Source organism: Naumovozyma castellii, chromosome 4, assembly GCF_000237345.1.
Source record: "Naumovozyma castellii chromosome 4, complete genome".
In the NCBI taxonomy this organism is placed as follows: domain Eukaryota; kingdom Fungi; phylum Ascomycota; class Saccharomycetes; order Saccharomycetales; family Saccharomycetaceae; genus Naumovozyma; species Naumovozyma castellii.
The window spans coordinates 240,803-263,602 of NC_016494.1; the positions used below are offsets into that span (position 1 = coordinate 240,803).

Consider the following 22,800-nt stretch of genomic DNA (forward strand, 5'->3'; position numbering starts at 1 on the left):
AACAAGACGCTTCGCCGTGTGGTGTCCGGGCGGCCCGTCCTGACGAAAATTAGTGGAACCCAGACACACTCCGAACTTCTTGTTTTATCTTCTTTTAGTAGTCTCAATTAGCCGCCGAGTCCATTTCGATCCTCTCGGATTCTTAGTCTTGTTCTGTTATCGTAGAAGTGATGGAGCCCCTCCATGAAGGCTTGCACATGTTGGTCAAACCCGGTGTAAACTACATTGATGTATCCACTGAGGTCAGAGGTTAGTTTCAAAGCTTCATCCTCGTCGTATCCTGGTGTGTTACTCTCCTCCTGGCTATAGTCGTTGGATCGATATTGTAATCTGGGATCTACCTGGTTCAATTTGGATCTTAGGGTAATGATGAATTTGCAAAATTTGTGAGCAATATCAAACATCTGTAATTGAATTTCCATTAGTTGAGAAAGACAACAATTGGTCATTATATTAGTTAAACATTCTTGAATTAGGTTTTGGAAATCATTGATATATTTAGGTGAGTTCCTTAGGGAAAGCATCAGGGATGCTTCTCTTTCAACCACATTTTGAGTAAAATACTGTAACACATTCTTGAAGAAATTATTCATCTTACTGTGTAGGACTCGGCTCTTTCTGATGACATTCCGTTGTACATCAGGTGAATATCCACGGTATCTCCATAATTTATTTTTATTCACTTCGAACCAAATATCATCGAGTAATTTACAATGGTATTGGAGTAAATAGATATAACGTGATATGATTTGAAATTGATCAATACAGGTCCTGTTGACAATAATATTTAATGGATAGGGCACTCGCATATTGAACTGCAAATAGTAAATATTACTCTTGACTTGAGTTTTTGTTGATGGTGAATGATTTATTTCATTTAGAAGAATTGAACGTAAATTATTAAAATTGGGAGCGTGCAAAATTTCTTCACTATTATCATCATCAGGTGTTCCATTCAATCTTGAAATGTCTTGTTGCACATATTGTAGGATAACCTCATTAAAGGGCTGTTTATCAAATCCCAAAGTGAGAAATTGCATTGATGTATTATGATTTGATGAATTCTTTCTCTCACTGAGAAAAATTTGAAATAATTTATTTTCAATACTGGTAGTATCACCTTTATAATTTCTGGCTAAATCCACAATATTCCTCTGTAAAAATTTTAAAATTCCATGTCCATTGTGATAACCAAAATATTGCATTTGCAGACTTTGTAGAAATGAGTGCAAATCATAACCATCAAAATAAAGTTTAAAGCATAACTCGTTTGCTCTATTATACCATTGATTCACATAGAGTTCTAGATTTGTTCCTTCCAGTAATTCTACAAAGTTCGGTATTATATCACCATTATTGACATTCATTGGTAATTCATTGATATCATAACTGATTCGGATTATATTCAGTAACTTCCCAGTCATAAGAACTTTGAAAAGTAATTCGTTGCCCTCTCTTGATTCAAATCTCGGTAGTAATCCATCCTTTCTGATACGATATTGAGTAAACCAAAGACGATCGTCAAATTTTAAATTGGCAATACTTGTATCCACATTTTTCATTGCATCACATATCATAAACTCATCATATGGGTCATTTAATAGGCCCTGAGTCAACCATTCATGTAATATTTGACAGTAGTTCTGACTTATGTTGTTAATGAGTGACTTCAGAAAAGTTACACTGCTTCTATCTCCTAAATTTTCAGATATGGATTTTTGAACAATCTTTAAGATAATACCACCTTTCGCAATGGGTAACAGGCTTGTATCAGTGGCTAACATAATGTCTTCTTTATATTGTAATTCGTCTCTCAAGTCATTAATAAAATTGTTAAAATCCTCTTCTAATAAGTCAGCATTACTTCGCAAATACATTTCCTTCTCGATCTTATGACAAATTGTGTATAATAATTCCAATTGTTTAATAACCTCTGTATCTTTAATATTCTGAATAAATTCCCTAATGGAAAATGTAGCATTCTCATTGAATTGTCTTTCCAAACTCTCCACGAACCTTAAATAGTCCAGTTGAATAAATTGTCTAATTTCATACCCTAGTCTCTGTAATGTCATCCCATAGCGCAAATCGCACCATTTTTCAAAGCATTTGCAAAGAAAAAAATATTGTTTCCCCAATTTTACCACTCTACTACACAAAGCTTTCAAGGAGGAATCCATCTTCTTAGCAATTCTAAATTCGGGTATGTCACCACTGATTGGATTAAAACTATTATTGTAACGGATATATGATCCATCGAGCCCCATAAGGACATTCAAAAGATCTCTAACCACAAGGGCCTCCTGATCTCTGATTTGTTCTGTGGTGGACAGTTCACTTAGAGGGAAAGGTTTGAATTTTAGGTGTGTATTAGAAAGAGGTTCATAATTGACCAGTCTCGACAGGATAGGTCTTGGTTCGGACAACTTTTCTAGTTGAACTCTGTCTTCAATTTGTATGACCTCCATTACTGATGGTTAATAGCTTTTACAGAAGGAAGGGTGGAGATTTGTATTGCTTTGTTAAAAGATTCCGCAGTGATGGATCTGTGAAATTCTTGTGTTTATGTTTTTGTTTTTCTATTTCTCTCCGTCGCGAAATGAATCGCCAAAATAATATGCCAGATAGACTCCTCCATCCATCAAACGAACATGAGTGTGATGGGTTATTGCCCTACAAGCAAGTACCTAGTTAGCAATTTCTATTCATATGTAGAGAGGATATTATCTTTATAGCTTTTTAAGATAGGAAGGGAAACAGTAGTTCCTTACTCTTACTTAGAAAAATATTATTTTTCCGGGGGAGTAAATTGCAAAAAAGTAAGAAGTGCTCTATGGAACTAAATTTCTAATCGTTCAAGGAGTGTATGTTTTAGTTGACATTTTTGGGGTTATTTACTATTTTCTTTGGAAATTCATATTCATATCCGAATGAAAACCAAAGAAAAATCTTTTTTGAAAATATTACATAAATAATTTTTTTTTTTAAAGTTAAAGTTAAAGATCCATGTATTATATTTTAAGAACTTGAAACAATATTATTAGATATTTCAATACAAAAATGCCAAAATTTGACTCAATAAATGGTTTTTATGAATATAATATATTATTATCACGATACACGGCACACAGTTAAACTTCGCATAGTATGTTCGAACAGGTGGCAAAAATATACCCTTAGCTTATATGTCAGATTATACATAGCTCAATCCATCAAGTCTATCTGCCAAACCACTGGTAAACCAATAATAACAGAACATGTTTTTAACAAGAAGTGAATACGATCGTGGTGTGAGTACTTTTTCCCCAGAAGGGAGACTATTTCAAGTGGAATATTCCTTAGAAGCAATTAAATTGGGTTCTACCGCTATAGGGATCTCTACCAGTGAAGGTGTAGTGCTGGGTGTAGAGAAGCGTGCAACATCTCCACTATTAGAAGCTGATTCTATCGAGAAGATAGTAGAAATTGAACATCATATCGGTTGTGCTATGAGTGGTCTCACTGCAGATGCTCGTTCCATGATTGAACACGCTCGTGTGGCTGCCGTAAATCATAATCTTTATTATGATGAAGATATTAAAGTGGAGTCCTTGACTCAATCAGTCTGTGATTTGGCTTTGAGGTTTGGAGAAGGTGCTTCTGGGGAGGAAAGGTTGATGTCGAGACCTTTTGGGGTAGCATTGTTGATTGCTGGATATGATAATGATGAAGGTTACCAATTATTTCATGCCGAACCTTCTGGAACGTTTTATCGTTACAATGCGAAGGCAATTGGGTCCGGTTCTGAGGGTGCTCAATCCGAATTACAAAATGAATGGCATTCTTCTCTAACTTTAAAAGAAGCTGAATTATTAGTTCTAAAAATATTAAAGCAAGTGATGGAAGAAAAACTAGATGAGAGCAATGCTCAACTAAGTTGTGTCACTAAGGAAAATGGGTTCCAGATATACGATGATGCGAAGACCGCAGAAATCATAAAGGAACTGAAAGAGAAGGAAGTGCAAGAAAATCCTGAAGAACATGATGTTGAAATGACATCGTAAGGGTACATATAGATTGTGCAGGTGGGTATGCATTTGAGACATACATTAATATATATACATATATATTTACATATTGAACGAGCAAAAAAAATTAAATTCATCAAATAACTGTTTACTGAGTTATAAAAATCATTTATTAGTCATTGAATAAGTTCCTCTCCTTCATCTTCATCCATCCATTCAAATACCCCATCATCTATGTTCTCAATTTCTTTTTTAATATCCTCAAGTCCAGAGAGTTGTTCAATGTAATCAGCATTGTTTAACGCTTCCTTTAAAAAACTCCAACCATTTTCCTTACAAGCCTCAATAATAGCAGGGCTACATGCTGAACAATGCTTATATGCTGGCATCTTTAATTTTAAGGTTGTAAAATTATTCAAAAACCCACGTACTTGATGTGGTAATTCACCTAAAATCGACGTTTCATGAATGCCGGCGTCGTTCTTACTTTTATGTTGTAGGATGGAAACAAATAGTTCTACTGCTTGTGATGCAGCCATCAACGCAACTCCCGGTCTGGTAACTGTACACATTTCATCTAAAGTTCTGTCAGTCAGACTGTCCGTAGGAACCATGACATCATTACAAAAATAACAACCAAGACGCTCTTCTTCATTGTTCCCACTATAATTTCCATGTCTCATCACTAGGTAACTGTCAAAGCCTAAGGCCGCGTTTATAACAATCTTACCTTCAACGTTACCCATTACCGTAGGAAACCACCTCGTTTCTCTTGAATCCATCAAAAGAAATATCGCGTCATGAGTTCTGATTAGTTCTTTCAGTTTCTCGTATTCTAATTCCTCTCTCTCTTCATTGGCAATTGGATGTCCAATCATGGAAACGTTTAATTGAACCCCAGAGACATCCATTAAGGGAAATATTCTCTTCAACGCAGCAGCAGCAGCTTCACTCTTCGGTTTTCCATAATCATTATATTCGAACAAGGGTTGTCTAACAGGGTTGGAGTATGAAACTGTACCATTATCAACAAGTGTAATTTTTCTGACCCCCCAAGCCATTAAAGTTCTAGCGACATAGCAACCTAAGGTACCTGAGCCCAACAACAACACTTTCGATTCTTTAATAATATCTAGGTTTATATCAGGGACTAATCTCCATTTCATTAGTTTTAGATTTAAATCCACAGCTTGATCAACGACCTTCAACGGATCTATCAGATCACTTAGATCAATAACTTTAGGGATTAACTTCCCCTGCAAATTTTTTTCCCAGCCATTCGCTTTCAATGATGTATCCTTTTTGTCATCGTGTGATAATGTTACTTTAACGCCAAAACTGGTGGAATTACATCGTATAAATAAGACATTGACATTGATGTCTCGTTCATCAATACCTCTATCTTCCACAAATTTTGAAAGGAAATTTTTCGCCAGTGCAGAAGGTGTGCCCATAATATTACTACTATCTCTCACGATCAGTGTTTTGGCACTTTTTGCTGAAGCAACACTATACTCATTAAGTTCGTCCTTTTCACCATTAAATAAGCATACCCACTGCGTTGGATGAAGAGCGAACCATTCTTGAAATTTAGTGTAGTCTGTAATCTTAGCTGGACCACCAACTGTAATTTGTAAATTTTTAGGTTCAAAACATGGTATGCAAACCCAATAAAAGAACTTGTACTTTTTCAAATCTGCAAAACTAATAATGTGAAATTCTACAACTTTATTGATATCCTTATTTTGTAACTTTCTTGCTTTCTCCTCTAGAAAGTTTTGTTTATCCAATTCTTTGAATTGTTCGAAGGTGTTAAAATTTGTAATAGTACCTTCAATTCGCAGTTGTTCATTATTTAGTTTAGGCAATACGTTGTCTGTATCAAAACTTTGCTTATCGATCGTAATGGGTGCACTATTTATTGCTTTTGGGATATGTTTCAGGTCTAAAGACGCCCATAGGGGTACTTCCTGTGATTGTAGCTTCAGCACATCTAATTTCAAACGAGCGAGTTCCTGAAAGAATGAAACGTCAAGGAATGAATGTAATGGAGAGGCAAACTTCATTGTTGATTGAGACATGGTCACTTCCCTATCGTTTTTGTTTATTGCTAGGTGAAGGTCAAGTAAAAATTAGGGAAAGATCAATGTGCCAAAATCAGTACGGACCTTTTTTTTTGACTCGACGGGTTATTGAAAGAAAAGGATTTCTTCTTTTAATCTACAATGATATTTATGGATATGTAAAAGTATCTAATGAATATGTGAGTCTAGCTTTTTACATGGTTGGTTCTTGCTGTTGCGGATCATCCGTTCCATCATCTAACGTCATTTCATCTAGTTCATCCAACAATTCATCAATATCAATTTGTGGAGCATCTGGATCCTCATCTTCTTCAATTTCATGAGGTTGAGGAGCTGGAGCTGGAGCATTGTTCTTATATAAGTTAATGGTTTGTCTCATTTCATCATCTTCTTCCAATTCTTGCAAGAATAATTCGTAATCTCTTTCAGCACGTTCCATATCTTGCTTTTGCACTCTAGAACTGTAATCTTGGGCAGCATCAATTTCCTTATGTTCTCTTGCCATTCTCTTCAATTTCCAGTTTCTATTCTTTCTGGTCTTTCTTTGGTATAATTTCTTAACTAGGACCACATCTGGTACATAATCGATATTCAATCCATCAAATAAGTCAGAATTATAATTAGAATTGGCAATAAAGTAACCCATTACAGTATCACCGGCATGTAAGATAGCACCCAAATGAGATCTAGTGTAATAAACTTGATCATTAATACCTAAGTCTGCCGACCTAGCAATAGTAACGTCAGCTAGGACACGCTTTCCCTTACTTATCCCTGTGGATTCTACATCTAAGACGATGAATTCAGTTAATTGAGACACGTCCGCTAGAGCATTAAATGGTGATCTCCAATAAACTTGTGCGGATAAATCAGCAGTTTGTAGCGTATTTGGGTCTAAAAATTGGACAGTGTTTGAAATCTTGGAACATAGAACAAATTGAGAAATGTTACCTAAATGTTTAGCTAATTTCTTTGGTAGGACGACTAAGTCATCTCTACATATTGGAACAATTTCCACAGAGTATGAAAATTTATATGTGGCGGAACCAGTATGGGTATCTTGAGAGATCAGTTCTTCAGATTTCTTGTATTTCATAGGAACAACTGAGTTTAAGAAATCGATCATTTTCACAGCATGATTCTTTTGAGAATAAAAGAAATCAAGACCATCTTTAGCTTCACTGATAGAAATGGTATCCACATGAGCATTATGCTTTAAAATCAATTGCTCCAAATATAAGAAAGTTCTCTTATGTGGAACCTTTTGTCTAATTTGTACAGCGGCTCTCCATGTATGTGTTGTATATGATTTAGCACAGTCTGGACATTGCATAGCAATGACGACGTACTCCACTTCAAAAGTTTGTTGAATGATGGTATTGGCCATGGCTTCCCCTTGAACAGTCAACTTAATTCTTATACGTCTGGAATGAGGTTCAGTCCAAATAAAGGAAGCATCCACTAATCTAACCTTGGTTAACCCTTTCAAACGACGTAGACAAATAGCTAATAATTCTCTAGATTCCAAATCTGCTCTGATCCATTGGCCAGGAGGTTGCAAGAATCTTTCACAGTTTCTACAGAAAGAAATGTTAGCTTCTCTTGGAATACCTTCTGTGATGTCGACAGTCATCTTGATACAATCGTAACACATAACTAGACCGGTGGACCCATCGATCGGGGTACCACAGTTACAACACAGAACGGTTGAGACTTGTTGCTGGTGTTGGTGTTGATGTTCTAAAGGTTGAAAATTCATCTTCTTGGTGATATCCTGAACTCTTTGGTCAATAATGAAGATCTATCCAGAAATTACACCACCCATCAAATATCGAAGAGATGAGATGAGATGCCATTAAAATATTTGAGCGATGCCTGGAAAATTTTCACACCGGGTCACCCGGTGAGCTTACGTAATTATATAGATTATCAAATAAACGTATAGCCTCTACATTTTATATTGGATGTCCCAGATAGATATATTTTTATTTACAAGACAGGCTATTGAATATTGATACATTTGGCCATCTTTTCTATCAGTGGCTGTATGTTTTCCCCGCGGAGTGCACTGATTGGTATGTGATCCCATCCCAACTCATTGCAAAATGATGCCACCGTCATATATTTATCCTTACTGTGTTCTGTGTCTGCCTTATTACAAACTATCAGCACATTTTTACTTGCCACCTTTTCTAACCCACCGACTTCCTTAATTAAGATCTGTAGGTCACGTAGCGGTTGATCTGTTTCTAAATTTACGACAAAGACCCAACCTCGGGACCTTTCAATATGCCTTAAGAATTCTAGACCCAATCCTTTGTCCTGGGACGCATTCTCGATAATACCCGGGATATCTGCTACAGTGAAGCTTCCACTATCAATACCCAAAGATACAGTACCGATGCTGGGACTTAAGGTTGTAAACTCCCAATGCCCCACTCGAGGTTTCGCATTAGAGATCTTTCCAAGGATAGTAGATTTCCCCGCATTAGGGAATCCAATGAGACCCAAGTCTGCAATGCTCTTTAATTCGAACATAAAATACTGTTCCAGCCCATTTCTCCCCATCTTGCTAAATCTGGGGTTCCTTATTATATTAGTCAAAAAATGCATGTTACCAAGTCCACCTTTGCCACCCTTCAATAAACAAATGGGTGTATTACTAACATGGTCTAAATCAATACCGTATAATGGAATGGTATCACTTTTTAATTCCATACTCCGTAAACTATCGTCATACATTGTCACTTTCTTATTTAAATCAACGAACCAATCCTTATCAAGATGATATTCCTCACTTTTACCCTTAAAAAGCCAACCTGCTCCTGACTCGTAGGAATCCCTGAACAATTGAATGTGTGTCGGTTCCGTGTCGTATCGGTATTTGCTAATACACTTCAGACTTAACATATTGTTCTCTAAAACAGATCTTAAAGTAGAAGTTGGTTCCTTTTGTAGTTCCTTTTGTATATAACTCCGAACATTCCTGGGATCCATACACCAATGAACGATCGTACCCTTAGGTACTTTAATAAGTATATCATTCCCCGTAGGACCATCCAATTGAGCAGCTGCTCCGTCCTCACCATCACCAGCAACATATGTTGTCTTTATCTTAGCTAGAGAATCCAAACTTTCCACCGCCTGTAAAAATATACTACCACCGTCTCCACCATCACCACCGTCTGGAGGTCCAATACTCCTACCAGCATCCCTGAAAAATGAAATGGATCCGTCCCCACCTTTACCACTCCGACATTTGACAATTCTGACATCAATGAAGTTGCCTTGTGCATGCTTATGTTTGTTAAATTCTTGTAAATACTTCATCGAGGTGAAATTAATTATCGGTGCCTTAATGTCAATATAGTGTGATTCTGGAGGCGTTGAAACCACTGTGATGGGAAATTGACCGGTACCACTGACATATTCATTTGCTGATTCACTAAGTTGCGGTGTCTCATCAAGGTCCATTGCATTCTTCCACTTTAGAGATTCTAACCAACCTTCATTGTCGGAGATTTTAGGTGCATTGTCCACTATTTTGTATGAGTTGTGCCTTACTATTGATTTCAATAATGGAGTGTTAAGACTTATTTTCCTCATCAAACAAAGGCCTCTTCTGCTGTTAATTTTTTAAGGCAACTTGATTAAGTCCTCAATATGGGACCAACTTTTAAAGTGAACTTTCCGTTCTTCAATAATTTCAATAACGATTTCCTTAAAAATAGAACAAGGATACGCAATAAATAAAACACCAAAATGCATATAATTTTTCGTATACATGAGAAGTATAAAATTACATTGAATAATCTATTTCATTTCGATATCTTGTTCGTCCGCATGGAGGTTTTGAGCCGCCTGTACAGCGCTTTCACTATCCTCTACCATTATCTTGCTTCTCAAACTTTCTACATTAGCAAGCATCTTCTTTATTGAGGTAGCTCCATCACCAAACATCATCATCTCTATATCATCCAACTCTTTTCTCCAACGGTTTAGTTCTGTATTTAGATTAACAACTTTATCCTGTAACGAGTATTTATTTTCCAGGCTGTACTTGGCACGGGACATCTTAATATCATCCAGATAATGAACCAATTCCATCTTTAAAAGTGCTGCATCTGCTGATGGATCAGCAAATTTGTCTAGTATAGCTTGAACTCCTTTCGGTGGGTTCCAATCGTTAAGAACAAATTTGGAGACGCTAGGATCTGAGATCTCCACCTGTTTAGCTAGATCCACTGAAAGTCTTTCTAAAAGATTCACATATTCTAGAGAATGACGATTAATACTTTCCGTGACATTTACATATTCTCTCAAATTAGCGGTTGGCTGCCTCCTCTTCATCAATTGAGCATCTCTAGCTACCCTTTCCGTACTCTTAAGTTGTGATTCTCTTGTTTGGTACTTACTGTATCGTAAATCCACAGAATTAGAAACTAGACTCTTATACTGCGTTGAAAGTAGAGCCAAATTCTGCTCTATTTCTGCATCAGTAGCTGTTCCATTAGTTAAACTATTCAGCGTCTTCAAGACAGCTTGTAGATTTTCATGGTTCTCCTGTAAATGTTGTTCTTCTTCACACAAAGATTCAAAAAATGTTGCCCCAGTATCCAGATTAGACATGATGACCTATTAAATTAGTTTTCCGCGTATTTTTGTAGTACTCTTCTTGATAGTTTTATGCAGTAACTAATCAAGGTCCATTATTTATTTTTCAACTACGAAAAATCGAAGAATTTCAAACTGATGGAAAGAACCTTAAACACAAAGATTCTACGCGTATTGCAAACTACAAAGTGCATCACATATTAGAAAAAAAAAATGGATGAAGAGTCTCAATTGAAGTTGATTCAAGATATAAGAAGGAATCTTCGGAGGGCATCCCAGGATCTATCTAAATGGAAACTTTATAAATCTGCGAAATGGGCCGCTGAGGCTCTTTGCGGGATGGGTCCACCTTCTACAGCCACTTTAGAACCTGTGGATGAATCACCGCTTCGAAATAGAGCATCAAAGGGGAAAAATATGGAAGAAGAAAGAAAGAAGAAGTCGTTAAGTGAGGATGAGCATGATTTGTATTTGTTGGCGTCAAGTTTATTTGATTGCAAGGAGTTTGATAGGTGCACTTATTTCCTTAAGGATGTAACCAACCCCTGTTTAATGTTTCTGAAACTATACAGTCAGTTTCTTTCATGGGATAAGAAGACCCAAGAGAGTTTGGAGAGTGTATTGACTACGGGGAAATTGTCCAAAAATAGCTCTAATAATAATGGAATGTCTGTTACTGGAATAGGAGAGGATACGATGTCAGAAAGAAGGAGGGAAAAGCAATCACATGGTGTAGTCACTATGGAGGATGGACATCAATCCAGTATTGCAATAATTTTGATGGAGTTAAATTCATATTTAGATGATGTGCTTGGCACCAATGAGAAAAAAGAAGAATCACAAGATAGACTTGGCTTAGGGCTGTTATATTATTTGAAAGGTATACTTTTACAAAATGACAACAATAAGTCGCAGGCAATGGGTGCATTTCTTAAATCACTTTCGTATTATTCCTTTAATTGGTCATGTTGGGTGGAATTATTAGACTGCGTAACGAGAGCCGATGAATCAATGCTATTACTAACACATATAAATGACAAATTCACATTAATATCGGATCACAAGGAAGACTATGATTATGATACGCAAAATATCGTTCAATACAATGTAATGACTAAATTCTTCAAATTGGCGATATCACAGGACTTAAATGGAAATATTGATGAATTAATGGAAATAATTGAGGCATTGCTTGTCATTTTCCCCAATTTTGCATACATTAAGGCCCAAAATGCATTGGTAAATTATCATTATATGGACTACGTGAATTCAGAAAATTTATTTGAGCAAGTAGTTAAAATGGATCCATATCGATTAGATGACTTGGACACATATTCCAACATTTTATATGTGATGCAAAAACACTCCAAACTTGCATATTTGGCGCAATTTGTTGCTCAGATTGATAAATTCCGTTCTGAGACATGTTGCATTATGGCGAATTATTATAGTGCAAGACAAGAGCATGAAAAATCCATCATGTATTTTAGAAGGGCTTTAACTTTAAATAAGAAGTGTACTAGTGCCTGGACTTTAATGGGCCATGAATTTGTGGAACTAAAAAACTCTCATGCTGCTATAGAATGTTATAGAAGAGCAGTAGATATTAATGTTCGAGACTTCAAAGCATGGTATGGTTTGGGACAAGCATATGAAGTACTTGATATGCATCTTTACTCATTATATTACTTTCAGAAGGCATGCACTTTGAAACCATTAGACAGGAGAATGTGGCAGGCCCTTGGAACTTGTTACACTAAAATAGGAAACAAGACGGAGGCAATAAAATGCTTTGAAAGGGCAATTCAGTTATCCGGGAATGCAGATCAAGATACAACACTAATGTACAACTTAGCTAAGTTATATGATCAGCTCAATGATGCAGCTAATTGCAAGCAGTACATGATACGATGCGTGAATATGGAAGCGCAAATGGATGGACAGCAGACAGACGAGACGATAAAGGCTAGATTATGGCTGGCCCGATGGGAGTCTAAGAACGGCAACTACGAGATTGCATACAACTATGCTGCCAGTATTACCAATGGGACAGCAGCAGAAGTAGAAGAGGCGAGGTTTATCGCGAAAAATTGTCAGAAGCTGATGTAGCATGTTCATATAAGTTATATCATCTTATGTTACAGTTGTGGATATATACTATTAAATATGTAACCGGATATTCTATCATACATGACATGTATTGCTATACATAGTTGCTATTAGCGCAAAGTAAAAGAAACCAAACGGTAACTCGTTTGCCGCCTAGGAAGTCAAATGATTATTTTACGGATAGGACAATCATGCAATGTGTACTGAGTCTCTGTGTCGCATTTTAAACATTCAGTCATGAGCTAGTAAGAAGAAATCTTTTAATGATATATGAATATAATTGAAGATATTTATCGTCTCGAAAACAAAAAGTATGATATTTTTTTAAATACTTAATATTTTTCTTTCTGATGATCTTCTATATATATTGTTTTACGTAAAAACCTGTCACACACTGAACTTACCAAACACATGGCACTAGCAGCTTTAGCCAATCTTATGATTTTCATTATTTTCATTATTATTTTTCCGTCACTTCTTCAACTAAGGACATTTTTAACGCTTCCTGTTGGGGGTTTACTACCCTTTTTTCATATACGACGAGTTTCGGAGTTTCTCTTCTTTGAATACTTCGATTATGACAAACTCCGGAGGGAAAAAACGAAGTACTACTTGACTGGTACATTAATGCATTACAAAAAACTTAAATATCGATTTACAGCCAATAGTGCAACATTTTATTTAGAATAAAGACATATAATAGAAAAATTATTGAAGTTACATAGCATTTATATCTTCTTAACATCATTGCCTAACGGTTATGCCATCAATAACTCCTGGACAGCCAGCAAACAATTCCAGCAATTGTTGAAAAGAAATATCAGTACCAAAAAAAAAGCCACTTACGAAAGATGCCCAAACAACATGGTAGTTCGACTCCTCTTTAATTGAAAGAAATTTATATATCATTTTGAGATTTGGCCCATAAACAGTTAGGACCAACCCTACCCCCGGGGTAACTATATTCTCAACAAATTCAGCCAAACCATGCTTTAGACTAAGCCTTTTTTTAGCTACCTCTGCCATCTCTAACGTCAAATATGAATCACCATTTATTGCAGATTACTCTGTTTCGGTTAGAATCTCCCTTACTTTTAGCTCCTCATTGATATAGCAAAACTCTAAATGGGAACGGTAGAAAGGAAGTATATGCTCCTTTCCAAAGTTCTTCATATCATATCACTTTGAACATATAATTGGCACGTAAGTATATAGTTAAAAAGAGGTGGCTTTACTAGAAACTTATTAAAGCACAAATTTTGCTTTTCAAAAAACGGTGGAAAGGAGGATATATTCAGTTTCGCGCGGTGTCACGAAAACTGCACTAAGGAGCTCCTCAACAAGAGGCGCTGGAGGCCTCGTGGGTACGGTTATGGGACTGTTGGAGGGTGCATATACGGCTTGTGGTGTCTGTACGGTCTCCCAGCTAGGAAGGCGTCCTGTGTGCTGTGTTATGTTCTGGCCTTCCCAGCTCCCGGAACCAGCCCATGTCCGTGTCCAAATACGTGACACCGCGCAACCTGTGTGCTAAATATTACATATTTCACACTTTTTTTGCGCGCATGTTTGCCAGTGTCTTACTATGGTACCTTCCTATTACATGAAGACAAGGATATGATATTCCCATTCAAAAATTTCCTATGTCATGCGATTCTAGAGATAAAGGTCATTCTGACCAAACAGGGATATTTACAATAAATGGTGATTCATATTCGACGATTCTCTCCTTGCTCTTCCAGGGAAAACCCTAGAGTCCCGCTTCCCAATCTCCTCATCGTAGACATCTATAACACTAATATTTTCATGATCAATTCACATTGAATACTTTGTGTGATTAGTCTGAGACAATGTATTTTGAATTAGTTGTCCCCCTTTAACTACAACTTGTTATTGGGGTAAAAATCGGATTAAGGGCACTCCTCTTTTTTTTTTATTTAGCCGCTGAGCTACACTAGGCTTCGTATCTGACGACGGAGAATCGAAATGAAGCTTTCCTCCAATCATTCCAATATATTGATAATGGATAAAGCTCAATTCTCAATTAGGATGCAAAATAATCCCATATAGTAGCTGCTACCATGGGAAATCATTTCTTTTCGCATTTTAAAAAAATCACATTCGTGATATGCTCCAAAAGGTGAGGAAAACAATGTAGCACTGAATCAGATACTAGCAAACTAATAGTATATACTTAGTCAAGTTATTTACCAGGTACTGATAAATATATAAAATAACTTGTAAATAAATGGCAATTATCCTTCTTTCTTGTAAAAATATTTTTATTTCGAACAATTAATGTGTTACCCTGATGGAGACTTATCAGTGCAATATGGAACATTTTCAATATGAATGAGAAACTTTACTTAATAGTAATAGATAGACTGTCATCTAGCTTCTACTAAGCAAAAGTAAAGCATTAACGTGTCCCTCACGTTTCAAAGCTAGTACTTACTGCATATAACAAGAATCAATACTGAATTTTAATCACAATGAGTGATTTGCCCCCATTACCACCCCCACCTCCCGGTATGGAGGATAACAACAATACATCTCCAATGTCAGATTCAGATTCAAATTCAGATTCAGAATTACCAGACCTACCACCTCCACCCCCACCTCCTAGTGGGTTTGATGATGATTTATCGTTACCGCCTCCTCCACCACCAGGATTTATGGAACACGATGACAACGAAGATCTACCGTCCCTACCACCTCCACCTCCACCACCTTCAGGCTTCGAAGACAGATCACTGGCTGAATTACCTCCCCCTCCACCACCTCCTCTAACTTTATTACAAGAGAATGATTTTATAGACCATAATAAGAGAAGATACGAGTCCGAATCCAATTCCAATGATGAAGAAGTCAATCATGCCAAACAAGTAGGTATGAACAAGAAGAAGAAACAGAAATTAGGTGGTGTTATTCATTCAAATAAAGTGGAAATGCCACCAGAACATCTAAGGAAAATCATGGAGGGCCACAATGAAATGGCCTCTAAGAGGTTCGACTATGATAAACGTGCATTCTTGGGAGCTTTAAAATATATGCCTCATGCAGTACTGAAACTACTTGAGAATATGCCACAGCCATGGGAACAAGTGAAAGAGGTCAAAGTCCTTTATCATGTTACAGGTGCTATCACTTTTGTCAATGAGATCCCTAGAGTCATCGAACCCGTTTACACTGCACAATGGTCCACGATGTGGATCAGTATGAGAAGAGAGAAACGTGATAGAACACATTTTAAGAGGATGAGATTCCCCGCATTTGACGACGATGAACCGCCACTATCGTACCAGGAACACATACAACCATTGGAGCCATTAGATTCAATAACATTACCTTTAGATAACAATGACGATCAATGGGTGAAGAATTGGTTATATGATCCACGTCCACTAGCAGAAAATAGTAGTAATAGTATTGGTGTAAATGGGACGTCGTATAAGAAATGGCATTTAAATTTGCAAACCATGGCTAACCTTTATAGACTCTCCACGCCTTTAAAGGATGAAATTCTTGATAACAATTATTATTACCTTTTCAACAAGAAGGCATTCCTTACTTCCAAAGCCTTAAATAATACCATTCCAGGTGGACCAAAATTCGAACCCTTATACCCCAAAGAGGAAGAAGAGGATTTTACTGAATTTAACTCTATTGATAGAATTATATTCAGAGTACCCATTAGAAGTGAATATAGAATAGCGTTTCCATATGTTTATAATTCAAGACCGCGTTCTGTTAAGATTCCATGGTACAGTGATCCAATTTCATGCCTGACAAAAAATCTTGAAGATGTGGATATCCCAGCATTCTTTTTTGACACCTCTCTAAATCCAATCACCTCGGTGAGAAATAATAATAAGACAAGCAGCATGAAACTTGAGAATATGGAAAACGATAAATTTACACTACCTGAAACGTTCACTCCCCTATTAGCAGATGAAGATTTAGTTCTACCAGATACAAAGGATGCCATATCATTATTCCATGCTCCATATCCGTTCAACAGAACATCTGGGAGAACAATCAGAGCACAAGATGTTTCCCTTATTAAAAAATGGTACTTACAACATCCCGATGAAGAATATCCTGTTAAGGTGAGAGTGTCATACCAAAGATTATTGAAGAACTACGTCGCCAACGAACTCCATACTGTGCCAGCGTCAAATAGCAAAAAAATTAAATTATTGAAAAACCTCCGAAATACAAAGTACTTCCAACAAACAACCATTGATTGGGTAGAAGCAGGATTGCAAATATGTTCACAAGGCCATAATATGTTGAATTTATTAATTCACAAAAAGGGACTAACATACTTGCATTTAGATTACAATTTTAATCTGAAACCAACAAAAACGTTAACTACGAAGGAACGTAAGAAATCGAGGTTCGGTAATGCATTCCATTTAATGCGAGAACTACTAAAGATTGTGAAATTATTAGTTGATGCTCACGTGCAATACAGACTTGGCAATGTAGACGCGTTCCAACTAGCTGATGGTATTTACTACATTTTGAATCATCTAGGGCAACTTACCGGTATATACCGTTATAAATACAAAGTGATGCATCAAATTCGTGCTTGCAAGGATTTGAAACATGTGGTCTACTATAGATTCAATAAAATATTAGGTAAAGGTCCAGGTTGTGGGTTTTGGCAACCAGCATGGAGGGTGTGGATATTTTTCATAAGAGGTATTATTCCGTTATTGGAAAGATGGTTAGGTAACTTACTTAACAGACAGTTTGAAGGACGTTCTAATGAAGTTGTAAAAACAACTACGAAGCAAAGAGTGGATGCGTACTATGATTTGGAGTTAAGGGCTTCTGTCATGAATGACATTCTAGAAATGATACCAGAAGGCATCAGGGATACTAAAGCAAGAACAATATTACAACATCTAAGTGAGGCTTGGAGATGCTGGAAGGCGAATATTCCCTGGGATGTACCCGGTATGCCAGAACCGATTAAAAACATCATTGAAAGATATGTAAAAGCAAAGGCTGACGGATGGATGTCATCAGCCCATTATAATCGTGAACGTATTAAACGTGGTGCACACGTTGAAAAGACAGTGATGAAAAAGAATTTAGGAAGATTGACAAGATTATGGATCAAGAATGAACAGGAAAGACAACAAGAGAAGGAAAAGAACGGTCCAGAAATTACACCTGAGGAGGCTACTTCTGTATTTTCTACCATGGTAAACTGGTTCGAAGAAAGAAGTTTTGCACCAATCCCGTTCCCTCCTTTAACATATAAGAATGACACAAAAATACTTGTACTCGCCTTGGAGAACTTAAAGGATGCATATGCATCCAAGGCTCGACTAAATGCGGCAGAAAGAGAAGAATTGGCTTTGATTGAAGAAGCATATGATAACCCACATGATACCTTGAATAGAATCAAGAAATATATCTTAACACAGCGTGTGTTTAAGCCGGTGGATATAACAATGATGGAACACTATCAAAATATTTCTCCTGTCTATGCAGTTGATCCTCTAGAAAAAATCACAGATGCCTACTTAGATCAATATCTATGGTATGAAGCTGATCAAAGGAAATTGTTTCCAAATTGGATCAAACCAAGTGATGCAGAAATACCGCCTCTTCTTGTATACAAATGGACACAAGGTATAAATAACCTTTCAAACGCATGGGATGTTACTAAAGGCCAATCGACGGTTTTGCTGGAAACTCAATTAGAAGAACTGGCTGAGAAGATCGATTTTACTCTTCTTAATAGACTACTAAGACTAATAATGGATCAAAATATTGCTGATTATATGACTGCAAAAAATAATGTGGCACTCAATTATAAAGATATGAGTCATGTTAACAAGTATGGATTATTAAGAGGGCTACAATTTTCATCCTTTATTTATCAGTATTATGGTCTCGTAATGGATCTTTTGATATTAGGACCAGATAGAGCATCTGATTTAGCAGGTCCACCAACGATGCCCAATGAATTTATGCATTTCAAGAGTGAAGAGGTTGAAAAAAGACATCCAATAAAGATGTATTGCCGCTACCTAGATAAGGTTTACATTGTCTTCCAATTTGATGAAAAAGATGCTGATGACTTAACTGAGGAGTACCTCGCCGAAAATCCTGATCCAAATTTCGAAAATGCAATAGGCTATAATAATAAAAAATGTTGGCCCCGTGATGCTCGAATGAGACTGATGCGCCAAGATGTAAACCTGGGCAGAGCAGTCTTCTGGGAAGTTCAGAGTAGAGTACCATCCTCTTTAATAGTAATGGATTGGAGCAATTCATTTGCGTCGGTATATAGCAAGAATAACCCTAATCTTCTATTTACAATGTGTGGATTTGAAGTGAGAATTTTACCTAAACAAAGGATGGATGAGGTTATTTCCACTGATGAAGGTGTTTGGGATCTTATTGATGAAACATCAAAGCAAAGAACAGCTAAAGCCTTTGTGAAAGTATCAGATGATGAAATTGAGAAGTTTGATAGTAGAATAAGAGGCATTTTGATGGCGGCAGGCTCGACAACATTTACTAAGATTGCTTCAAAATGGAATACCGCCGTTATTTCTTTGTTCACCTACTTTAGAGAAGCTACCATTTCATCAGAACGCTTACTGGATGTTTTGGTTAAGGCAGAAACGAGGATTCAAAATCGTGTGAAATTGGGGTTAAATTCCAAAATGCCAACACGTTTTCCTCCAGCGGTTTTCTACACGCCAAAGGAATTAGGGGGGCTTGGCATGATTAGTGCCTCACACATTCTAATTCCTGCTTCCGATTTAAGTTGGTCCAAACAGACAGACACAGGTATCACTCATTTCCGTGCTGGTATGACACACGAAGACGATAAAATTATACCAACCATATTCCGTTACATAACTACATGGGAAAATGAATTCTTGGATTCTCAAAGGGTTTGGGCGGAATATGCGTCGAAGCGACAAGAAGCTATTCAGCAAAATCGTAGATTGGCGTTCGAAGAGTTGGAAGGATCTTGGGATCGAGGAATCCCTCGTATAAGTACCCTTTTTCAAAGAGATAGACATACGCTTGCGTACGATAGAGGCCATCGTGTACGTAAAGAATTCAAGAAATTTTCGTTAGAGAGAAATAGTCCATTTTGGTGGACTAACTCACACCATGATGGTAAACTTTGGAATTTAAATGCCTACCGTACCGATGTTATCCAGGCATTAGGCGGGATTGAAACTATTTTGGAACATACGTTGTTCAAAGGTACGGGGTTCAACTCTTGGGAAGGTTTATTTTGGGAGAAAGCCTCTGGTTTTGAAGATTCCATGCAATTCAAAAAACTAACCCACGCCCAAAGAACCGGTTTAAGTCAAATTCCGAATCGTCGTTTTACGCTTTGGTGGTCACCAACTATCAATAGAGCTAATGTTTATGTTGGTTTTGTCGTTCAATTGGATTTGACTGGTATCTTTTTACATGGTAAAATCCCAACTCTAAAAATCTCGTTGGTTCAGATATTCCGTGCCCATTTGTGGCAGAAAATTCATGAAAGTATCGTGTTTGATATTTGCCAAATCCTTGATGGTGAACTGGATGTGCTCCAGATTGAAACTGTGACAAAAGAGGCTGTTCACCCACGTAAATCATACAAAATGAATTCATCAGCAGCTGATGTTACAATGAATAGTGTGTCTGAGTGGGAAGTTTCCAAACCTTCTTTACTACATGAGACAAACGATAAATTCAATTCAGTAAGAACAAGTAAAATGTGGTTTGATGTTCAATTGAGATATGGGGACTATGACTCTCACGATATATCTCGTTATGTCCGGGCCAAATTCATGGATTACACTACGGATAATGTAAGCATGTATCCTTCTCCAACAGGTGTTATGATTGGGATAGATCTAGCTTACAATATGTATGATGCCTATGGTAGTTGGTTTAGCGGATTAAAGCCTTTGGTTCAAAATAGTATGAGAACCATAATGAAAGCAAATCCGGCATTGTACGTGCTCCGTGAACGTATCAGAAAAGGTCTTCAAATTTATCAATCGAATGTCCAAGAACCATTCTTGAACTCGTCAAATTACGCCGAATTGTTTAATAATGACATCAAACTTTTTGTGGATGATACTAACGTTTATAGAGTTACAGTTCACAAGACTTTTGAAGGAAATGTTGCCACGAAAGCTATCAATGGGTGTATTTTTACGCTAAATCCTAAAACCGGACATTTATTCCTCAAAATTATTCACACATCTGTTTGGGCTGGTCAAAAACGTTTAAGTCAACTTGCAAAATGGAAAACTGCGGAGGAAGTCAGCGCTCTAGTAAGGTCTTTACCTAAGGAAGAACAACCCAAACAAATTATTGTTACTCGTAAGGCAATGTTAGATCCATTAGAAGTCCATATGCTTGATTTCCCAAATATCGCGATTAGACCAACAGAATTAAGATTACCGTTTTCTGCAGCACTATCTATCGATAAGCTATCAGATGTAGTCATGAAGGCCACAGAACCACAAATGGTCCTATTTAACATTTATGACGACTGGTTAGAAAGTGTTTCTTCATATACAGCATTTTCAAGATTAATCCTGTTACTTCGTGCGTTAAAAACCAATGAAGAAAAGGCTAAAATGATTATATTAGCAGACCCAACCATACCTATAAAACCACATCATCTATGGCCATCATTTTCTAACGAGCAGTGGATTAATATCGAATCTCAAATGCGTGATCTAATTTTGACAGAATACGGAAAGAAGTACAACGTCAATATTGCCGCTTTGACCCAAACTGAAATTAAGGATTTAATATTAGGACAAAATATCAAGGCTCCATCTGTGAAGAGACAGAAAATGGCAGAGTTAGAAGCAGCAAGATCCGGAACTCAAGAAGGTGAAGAAAATGCTGGAGCCTCTACTGTAATGAAAACGAAGAGCGTCAATGCTCAAGGAGAGGAAATAGTTGTGGTTACATCTGCAAATTACGAAAACCAAACCTTCAGTTCAAAGAATGAATGGAGACAGTCAGCTATAGCAGCAAGCCTGTTGTATTTACGTCTGAAAAATATATACGTTTCATCTGAAGATTTCGTTGAAGAAAAAAATGTCTATGTTTTACCAAGAAATCTATTAAATGACTTCATCAAATTATCAGATATTAAAATCCAAATTGCAGGCTATCTCTATGGGAAATCTCCAGCAGACCATCCGAATATTAAAGAAGTCAAGACAATTGTGTTGGTTCCTCAATTAGGTAATAGGAGAGGTGTCGAGATGGCTAATCTGCCAGGTAAACATCCTCATAAATACTTGGAAGATATGGAACTGTTAGGATGGGTGCATACCCAAAGTGATGAAAATAAGTTCATGTCTGTAAATGAGGTTATGACACATGCACGTCTATTCGGTGACCACGATCCAAATGCGATTGATTTATCTATGTACTCTAAACCTGGTTCAGTGTCTCTTGCGGCGTATAACCTTTCTGAAGAGGGATTCTTATGGGGTAAAGAAAATAAAGATAAAATTCACGAGACGCCAGAAGGTTTTGAATCTAGGTTTACGATCGATGCTCAACTATTATTATCCGATCGTATCATGGGTAATTTTATTGTACCAACGTCTGATGTATGGAATTATACGTTTATGGGGACAAGATTTGATCCAGAAATGAAGTACGAATTGAAGCTGGCCATCCCATTAGAGTTCTATAATGAGCAACATCGTGCAACACATTTTATACAATTTAATGAGATCCAAGAGAATACAGAGTTGGAAGCAGAACAACAGGATCCATTTGCCTAACGTGTATAGAATCATAAATTACAGTCTATTATAAGTATTTAATTACAATTGTATTATTACGCATTTATTGTTTTATGTGATGGTACATTCATCGATTAAAGGGTTCTATTTGGAAATGTTCATTCGATTTCGACAGTTTAAGCTGTTGGAATAATATATTATTTTTGTGGCTCGGACTTCCTTTCAGGT

At 36.8% G+C, this 22,800-nt stretch overlaps 8 protein-coding genes across 8 annotated transcripts; 3 read left to right on the forward strand and 5 right to left on the reverse strand.

Moving 5' to 3' along the window:
- Positions 1–107: 107 nt before the first annotated feature.
- SPC97 (gamma-tubulin-complex subunit SPC97) lies at positions 108–2,468 on the reverse strand (the record flags this gene model as incomplete). Its single annotated transcript, XM_003676029.1, has 1 exon — positions 108–2,468. One exon carries the CDS (start codon positions 2,466–2,468, stop codon positions 108–110), a length of 2,361 nt encoding a protein of 786 aa, XP_003676077.1.
- A 789-nt stretch (positions 2,469–3,257) lies between these two features.
- On the forward strand, positions 3,258–4,043 carry PUP2 (proteasome core particle subunit alpha 5; the record flags this gene model as incomplete). Its single annotated transcript, XM_003676030.1, has 1 exon — positions 3,258–4,043. The coding sequence occupies one exon, from the start codon at positions 3,258–3,260 to the stop codon at positions 4,041–4,043; it is 786 nt and encodes a 261-aa protein (XP_003676078.1).
- Positions 4,044–4,183: 140 nt separating this feature from the next.
- Positions 4,184–6,088, reverse strand: ATG7 (Atg7p; the record flags this gene model as incomplete). Its single annotated transcript, XM_003676031.1, has 1 exon — positions 4,184–6,088. The coding sequence occupies one exon, from the start codon at positions 6,086–6,088 to the stop codon at positions 4,184–4,186; it is 1,905 nt and encodes a 634-aa protein (XP_003676079.1).
- Positions 6,089–6,284: 196 nt separating this feature from the next.
- NMD3 (ribosome-binding protein NMD3) lies at positions 6,285–7,850 on the reverse strand (the record flags this gene model as incomplete). The annotated part of the gene is made up of 1 exon (XM_003676032.1): positions 6,285–7,850. One exon carries the CDS (start codon positions 7,848–7,850, stop codon positions 6,285–6,287), a length of 1,566 nt encoding a protein of 521 aa, XP_003676080.1.
- A 242-nt stretch (positions 7,851–8,092) lies between these two features.
- On the reverse strand, positions 8,093–9,697 carry MTG2 (putative GTPase MTG2; the record flags this gene model as incomplete). The annotated part of the gene is made up of 1 exon (XM_003676033.1): positions 8,093–9,697. One exon carries the CDS (start codon positions 9,695–9,697, stop codon positions 8,093–8,095), a length of 1,605 nt encoding a protein of 534 aa, XP_003676081.1.
- Positions 9,698–9,904: 207 nt separating this feature from the next.
- Positions 9,905–10,720, reverse strand: THP2 (Thp2p; the record flags this gene model as incomplete). Its single annotated transcript, XM_003676034.1, has 1 exon — positions 9,905–10,720. The coding sequence occupies one exon, from the start codon at positions 10,718–10,720 to the stop codon at positions 9,905–9,907; it is 816 nt and encodes a 271-aa protein (XP_003676082.1).
- Positions 10,721–10,918: 198 nt separating this feature from the next.
- CDC23 (anaphase promoting complex subunit CDC23) lies at positions 10,919–12,814 on the forward strand (the record flags this gene model as incomplete). Its single annotated transcript, XM_003676035.1, has 1 exon — positions 10,919–12,814. One exon carries the CDS (start codon positions 10,919–10,921, stop codon positions 12,812–12,814), a length of 1,896 nt encoding a protein of 631 aa, XP_003676083.1.
- A 2,489-nt stretch (positions 12,815–15,303) lies between these two features.
- On the forward strand, positions 15,304–22,611 carry PRP8 (U4/U6-U5 snRNP complex subunit PRP8; the record flags this gene model as incomplete). Its single annotated transcript, XM_003676036.1, has 1 exon — positions 15,304–22,611. One exon carries the CDS (start codon positions 15,304–15,306, stop codon positions 22,609–22,611), a length of 7,308 nt encoding a protein of 2,435 aa, XP_003676084.1.
- Positions 22,612–22,800: the final 189 nt, after the last annotated feature.